Below are 7816 nucleotides of genomic sequence, written 5' to 3' on the forward strand. Positions count from 1 at the left end.
ACCTCGGGATTCTCTGAGGTTTGCAGAAAAATTCCCATCTGCACATGGCTCCAGAATGCTGGTTGCCTGATCTATATTCAGTATTGTGCAGTGTTTGCTACACAATACAGTGTAACCCTGCTTGGAATCACAACAAAAAGCTCTAACTCTAATCAGCTTCTCCACAGTTTTTCATAATTCTATTACTGTTTTAGAAGATCCATGTAAATGAATATTAAGTAAGTATGGTTAAGCATCTGGTTAAGAAATGGATTCATCCACCACCCCTAAATGGTATAAAGTTAAGTTTACACCTAAACAAGCAATAGCTTCATGCACTTTTATTTATTCATGCACTTTTATTTTTATATCATACAGCACACCACTCTCATGTAAAATAAAGAAGCTTTGTTCTTCCTCTTAAAATTGTGGAGAGAAGCTACAATAAAAAAACTGCTGACAATGCAAGGTGCCACAATAAAATGTCTAGATGCCACAGCAGCCTGGTGCCTGGGATTTGTGAAGCCATGCCTACAGCAGAAGATACTGGGCTCAACTGTATTCATCCTATAAAGCTATAAAACTGTCTATATATTATTTTAAGTAGCAAAAAAATTAAACAAATATCATAGGGGAGAGTTTGCTGGATTTAAAAACTAGGTAAGTGTTTTAGCCAAAATTCCAGTTGTGTGCATTAGTTAAGTTTTCCTGGAATATTGACGAAGGCCCTTCAGCAGAATCCCCATGCCAAATAATAATTGCTTTGTTTTGCTATGTGTTATTTGAGCTGGAAGAAACTCATTACTACTCTTTTCCTCCTGGATTTGCCTCTGTTTTCCCCAGACCACCTGCCCCCACATCAGAATGATTTAGTGCAATTGGCAAAGGCATCATGTTCGATTTAAAAACTGTTTTATTCTAAGTAATGGCAACTGTGAACAAAGGGTGAATTAAGGCCAAACAAAGAAAATTGCATCAGCCGTAGTCTACATGGAAGACCTCCCTAATGCATCTCAAAGGAGCTTCATATAAACTTCATGAGCACAAGAGGAACCCAAAACTCAACTGACTAGCTTCTAAATTTTGAAGTAAGGGCCAAACTAGATGTAAAAGTGGCAGTCCCACATGTACCCCATTTTATATTCATGAAGGCAATAGATGTGTAAATAAACAAATTCATTGAGTTTAGTTCTAACTCTCTAAGGATGTTCTTTATTGGAGCTTTCCCACATATAGTATAGCGTTTTACTGCTTAAGTTTGGAACTGCTTCATTTTATATGTCAGCGGTGGTTTGATATGGTATTAAGGTTATAAGTGCTCACTTCTGGACTGAAAATCATAGTGACAGAATAGGGGAAAGGTTATATCAACAAAGCCTGGCTTGGAAGTCAGAGAGCTAGATCAATACTAGCTGCTCAGTGTTGGCTATTATTGTTTACTCAACACCAAGGGTAGATTTACTCCCCCATTCACGTCCAGCAAAGTTTTAAGTCTGCAGATTTCTGAACTTACATGCTGTGGCGTTCCAGAAGTCAGCAAGGCTCGCAAGTTCTATATCTTTGCATTCTCCAGACCCTCACCTCCCAACTTAAGGCCACCCAAAGACAGGAAACATAGGTACTAACTCTTCTTTAGTGATGCTTGGAACATATTAGAACATAATTGCTTCTCCTGTGGAAAATTATCCCAGATATAGTGTGAAAGGAGGTACAGAGTTCAGAGCCCAAAAATAAATGCTGATGGAAGAATCCTGAAAAGAATGTGAGGTATTTAGAGTCTGGTTCAGGTTAAACCCTGTCAGGAAGAAGCCCACCCCTCCCACGCTACCAAAAGAGTGTATAACATGACACAGAACAGCAGAAACAATGAGTATCTAACCAGGAGGAAGAGGACATGTAAGGGAAGTTGAATTGCAGTGAGCAAAGATCGAGGGAGAATAGTTTGAGTGGCTCCTTTTCCTTCAGGGGCTCTGGAAAAAATATTCTGCAAGGTACAAGTTTTCACATCACTGCAGTATTTATGCCAAGAAAAACAACATTTACCATACTAAAAGTCTTCCATCTATGCAGGTATAAGAGGTATAGAGGTCCAATGAGGACCTAAAAATCATAACAGCACACAACTGCAGGAGACAAGAGAGTAGAATATGAGAAATTAGGTTGGTAGGCAGTATTTGGTCACACCCTTAGCTTTTAGGAAAGCAGAGCTGCTGCTGCAATTGTAGAGGGTGGTGATACAAAGGACAGCCTAGCTTTGCCTTCCACAATCAGAGCAACAACATTATTAGACATTAATGAGCCTTCTATTAACTGTATTTTGTTCTTCCTCCTCTTGTACATAGTTTTAAAGTCTTTAAAGTCAGGAGTTGCAAGATCTTCATCAGACAACCCTTGCTCCATTTGTATTTCATGCCACTTTTATTAACTCTTAACAGCTCTTCCTTGTAAGCTTATTTTGATTTTGGTACCTCTTCTGCTTACTGCTTTTTTTTGGTGCTGCTGACAATGATGTCCTATTATTTTATTGATTCAATAATCAGAATTTGATCATACCTGTAAATCACCTCAAGAATCTTTCAGTTGATGAACAAGATAAATAAATAAATATATTTGCAGTAATCACTGCTGTTGGATCTGGACTTATTCAGAGTACTACAGTTGTGCTAAGCCAGGGGTCTGCAATCCGTGGCTCTGGAGCCGCATGCAGCTCTTTCAGCCTTATACTGCGGCTCCACATGGCCCGGAGGTCGGAGGGTAGCGTGGGCATGTCCCTCCAGCCCTCCAGAGCAGCGCTGGAAGGAAAGGTGAGTGGAGGGGCCGAACCGGAGGTGGCTCTGTGCGGAGCCACCTCTTCGGCTCAGTAGATCTTTGGGGCCATGGAAAACGGATCCAAATGGCTCTTTGGGTGGTAAAGGTTGCTGACCCCTGTGCTAAGCCCTCTGAGGCACTGGCAAAAAAAGGCAGCCTCCTCCTCAACCTCAAGAAAGGCTATATCACGGAGTACCAACAGGATGAGCTCTGTTTAATTGGTACCTTAACAAATTTCGATAGATTAGTCAGAGCTATCTAGAAAAGAAGCAGAAAACTAGATCAGAATCAACTTTACAGGTGATGTATAGAACCTCGCAGCAGAGAGTGGGTTCTGGGATGAAGAACTGTTTGAACAATACTGCTAAAAGTTTCTTCATGTCTTTTCCTCTATTCCTCAGGATATTTAATACAAATTTGGGCACAGTTGATTAGCAAATAGTTTAACAAGTTATGAGCCAACAAGTTATGAGCCAATAACGTTTAACATTTGCAGCTCATTAACATCCTTTTCTTTTAAAAAAAAAGTCAACTCTCATTTTACAAAAGCTTCCCTTCTTTGTAGGCAAGAAACAGTTCCTGCTCCCCACATTCGTGTAGACAAATATATTCGAGCTTGAGTGAAGTAACAAATGATTACCAGTCAGTTCCTTGGGGAAAGAAACTGTCTTTTAAAAGAGTGTGAACTAGGGAGGGTTGATCACAGATACCATCTCTGAGCTACTCCCTATTGCCATTCAGTTGAGATCTGTTCACATTATTCCTCACTCCCATCCAAAATCAGGGATTTACTTTTTGAATGTGGTTATGAACAGCTGTCTGATGGCTTGGGAAAGGGAATCTATTTTAGTTCCTTGTCTCTAGGGAAGAGGAACAGAAAACAATTTGGCTTTTTAGTCTTCTCAAACTGTCACAGGATGAACAATCTCCCTTCCCTAAATTTGGAACATACTTGGTGCCTCAAATGTCAATCTCAAAATGTGGAATTCTGTATTTAGCATCTAATCTTGGCTTTACCTCCAGTATGAGATATTAAGGAGAAAAAATTGCTAAAGGATCATAGTGGTAGACCTTCTACAGGTGCTACACCTCATCCTCTCAGGAAACACAATTATTCCATAAGTAAAGTTGCTGGGACCACTGTCAGGCAGACTATAAAATAAACAGGTAGTGTCAACACAAAACCTTGAAGAGATTACATTCTTTTAAAAAATACTATGGCATTTTTCAGACATACCAAACCATAGTTTCTCATGTTCCTGACCAAGTCAGGGAAGATTATTGAGCATTCTTTACTCTTTTTGTCCACAACTAAGACTTTTGCAGCAATCCAAACCACCTATTACAATTTTCTCTGTTCTCTACAAATTAGGATTCCAGAGTATGTTGTAATTATAAACCTTAGTTCATAGAGAAAAGAACAAACCATAGGCTCGTGATGTAAATCTCTGCTTACAGAAAAAAATTTCATAAGCAGAATGAGACTTCTTTACCTCCCCTTTCCATTATAGCCAAAATGTAGTTCCTGAGGGGCAGGAGATGCCAAGGTACAGATTAGAGGAGAATTAGCAAAAATTTATCTCCTTCCATTAATGAGAACTTTCACAGAATCCAACCCATAATTTGTGGTATGGATACAGTGACAAATTGAGCTACATAAAGAGGAGGGGAGACTGCATTATCCTCACAAATGACAAGGAGTTGAGGAAGAGTTGTTTTTGATACCTCATTTTTTCTCTACCTTTAAGGAGTTTCAAAGCAGCTTACAATCATCTTGCCTTCCCCACCCCGCAGCAGACACCTTGTGTGGTAGGAAAGGATGAAAGTTCTGAGAGAACTGTGACTAGCTAAAAGTCACCCAGCATAGGAAGTCTACAGTTGCATGCCAAATATTCCCTGGGGCCCATATGTATGTGATCTACTCAGTTGACATGTAAAACAACAGCTAACTTTTTTTGCTTTTATCCTGCTTAGTTTTGCTTCTGTTGTAAGTGAATAGAGAAGTTCAAGTTGCATTTTTAGAGCCCATTAAGTAATTCACCTGCAGTGCCACCTAAAGGTATCAGCACAAACTATCAAGACAGGATACTGTTCTTTGGGATAGTCAAATTCAAGGAGAACAGTCACCATCCAATGTATATTTATTTGGAAGTAAGTCTTACTGAATTCAGTGGAGCCAGTTCTCAGGCAGTAACAATGCAGCATCAGTTTGATAAAAAATAACCTTTCATATTCATTGTAAGCCTTTTTCAATGGGCTTTTTAGCAGCATTGGAATATGTGACAAAAAGTCTCTTCATGGCATGGAAAGGAGCATGCTAAATATAACTGTAGTTGATTCTGCAGAGCTGGGAAAGGTCAAGCTTTCTGGTGCAAAGGGAGTTTTTAAAAGCATAACTCTCAAGCACGCACTGCTTCAAACCTAGACCACAGGTCTGCAAGGTGAAAACCTACTCTATTTTTAGGTGGCTCACTCAACCAGTGAATGTAAACTGCAATGCATTATTATTTCCCTTTGCCTTTTTAAAGAATGCATGCACCAACAATACCAGAGGAAAGAGATGCAGGCATCTATACGCCACTACACACTTCCATCAGAGTACTTGACTGCTCAGTTTTGCAGAAAAACGCATTGTGAAAGAAAACTTTGCTGGAAGAACCTCCCACCCTGTTATTTTAGGACGAGAGAACAAACCGCGAACTCCCCTCTCCAGAAAGTGCTGCAACCTGAGACAATTTGTGTTATAAAAGAGTGACAGAACTCCAGCGCCTCAGATTTTAGGCTCTCTCCTATTAAGTAGAGTCACACCCTTCAAACTCTATTGAAGTCAACGAGCTTCAAAGGGTGTAACTCTGTTTAGGCCTATTCCGTGAAAGTCTGCACTTTTTAGCTCTCTCTATATTGCCCAGCCAGTTTCTCTCCGTGGCCGTAGGCAGCAGGTCACGCGTAAAGGAAAGATTTTTCAATTTTTTTAAAATCAAAGGCCGTTGGTGGCTTGAAGCCTTCAAGAACCTGAGAGGGCTGAGCACGTGCTAGCAATGCCTGTCATAAAGCCAAACTTGCTGCTCCAAGAACCCCACCCTGCGGCCCCACACACTGTCCGGGGAGTAAAACCCACTGAAGCATAAGGACTGACATCTGAGTAAAAACATACACCGGGACCGGCTGAATGCCTGCAGTTTTAAACTGACAATGGGATGCATTTTGGAGTGCATGTGTTTAGAAGTGCGCCGAAAGGATGCCGCAGCCTTAAAACCCCCGTGCCACCCGATCCGATTTGCAGTTAGGCGTGATGCACTCTGCCTAGGGATGCAAGCAGGCTCGGCTGCAGATCCCTTTGAAATCCAAGGAAACCCTACAGCGGATCGAGAGCGTGTGCGAGAGGGACGGGGCGGTACTTACAGTCGGAACAGGCGCTCCATGTCTTTGATCTGCCGGCGGGTGAACTCCTTAAACTCGGTGTAGGGATTGAAGATCTGGGCGAAGCGGGGCCGAGCTGTGCCCGCGTTGATGTCTTGCCGGCGGCTCAACTTCGCACTTAGCTCCGGGTCAGCAGCGGCGCTCACCGCGCTCCGGTCTTGGTCCGAGTCTCCATTGCTGGCCTCGGAGCCCATCGCCGCAGCATCTCCCAGGGCGACTCCCGCTTCATTTTCGTCCTTCTCGGGAGGGGGCTCCGACTCCGAGTAACTCCCGTCCCGCAGCAACCGGCGCTGCAACTTCTGGGCCAGCTCGGCCGACGCCATGGTCAGGGGTGCTGCGGACAACCTCAGCGGAGCCGCCACGAGCAGCCCCTTCGCTCCAGGAACCGCCGACCGACCGCCCCGCTGGCCCCAAACTTATTCTAAGACTTTGGCTGGGAAGGAGGGCCCGGAGGGCGGAGAGGCGCCGGAGGCTGGGCCGAGACTTAAGGAGGCTCCGGGGAATTCACCCTGCAGGGCGGGCCTTGGAGGCGGTTTTCTCTAGAGATTCCCTAAACTAGGTTGGCTGAGCGCTCACCACCACCTCCCTGTAGTAATAGTGACCGTTTCATTTTTCGTGCACGCTCCGTTTCTGGTTGACTTTTTTATTGTTTAAAATGAACAGACATTAATATTCCTTGGCCACTACAGATTTTGTTGGCGCAGAGAAGATTTCTAGTACGTTCAGAAGCCCGTATACAAAACATATCCAAATTAAATTTGAAAGTGGTAGTTGTATTTGAAGATAATTTATTTAAGGTTATACACATTTTAAAAATTCTTCTGACCGTAGCAATATTGTGCAGGCAAGCAGGTGCTTTGTTTGGCCCTGATATCTAATGCTATCGAGCTTGCTGTTCAGAGAGCATTGAGGTGAGGCCCCCCTGAGGCATAGTTAGGTATCTGAATACTGAAAAGGGGCTATTACACCCCACCCCCTTCCCCACCACACCTTTTCCCCACCTCTGTTTTGGATTTTACCCCAGAAGAAAACAAATGTACTGTTACCCTTCTTGAAGCCCATTTTAGACATCTTGTAGATTAAATTGGGTTTTTTAAAGTTATTGTTGAGCTGTTCAAAAGCTGTATGTGATTTAGTTCAGTGGGGCTTATGCATACATGGAACTCTCACTTCTAATTACAGCCATTTACATTTATTTGAGGGAAGGGTTGCATTCCTAAAAAACTGACTGAAGAGGTTGTATCTGGGAAATCTAAGCCCAGAACCTTTCTGTAAATTCTTTGTGATTAGATAAAACACAATGCATGAGTTTGCATTTAAATGAAGTTATGTGCACAAGTCCCATTGAATTGATTGAACTTCTGAATAAACATGTGTAGGATTGGGCTGAAAATGTTTTTTGTGTACTATCTCATTCATTCCTCCAGGTTTGACCAGTGGCACCCATTTGTTACCTCTATTGCAATTCTGCTGTTGTTTTGCATTCCCAGACTACTAAATTATAGGTATCTTTTACCCATATTTCTTATCATATGCTCTGTTGAATTCATCATCCCTGGGTGGTGGAAAGGATGGTATAAGGAGTACCCTCTAGTGAATTACATCACTG

The 7816-nt window shown here is 42.4% G+C and overlaps 1 protein-coding gene across 1 annotated transcript in view; it reads right to left on the reverse strand.

Moving 5' to 3' along the window:
• The window catches only part of EFHD1 (EF-hand domain family member D1), a 33345-nt gene extending 26666 nt beyond the window's left edge, over nucleotides 1-6679 (reverse strand). Inside the window, exon 1 of the mRNA XM_048506437.1 lies at nucleotides 6190-6679. Coding sequence (XP_048362394.1) covers nucleotides 6190-6530 — 341 coding nt within the window. The 5' untranslated portion in view covers nucleotides 6531-6679. The remainder of the gene's footprint in view (nucleotides 1-6189) is intronic.
• Nucleotides 6680-7816: the final 1137 nt, after the last annotated feature.

The sequence above is a fragment of the Sphaerodactylus townsendi genome, linkage group LG08 (genome assembly GCF_021028975.2).
Source record: "Sphaerodactylus townsendi isolate TG3544 linkage group LG08, MPM_Stown_v2.3, whole genome shotgun sequence".
Classification (NCBI taxonomy): domain Eukaryota; kingdom Metazoa; phylum Chordata; class Lepidosauria; order Squamata; family Sphaerodactylidae; genus Sphaerodactylus; species Sphaerodactylus townsendi.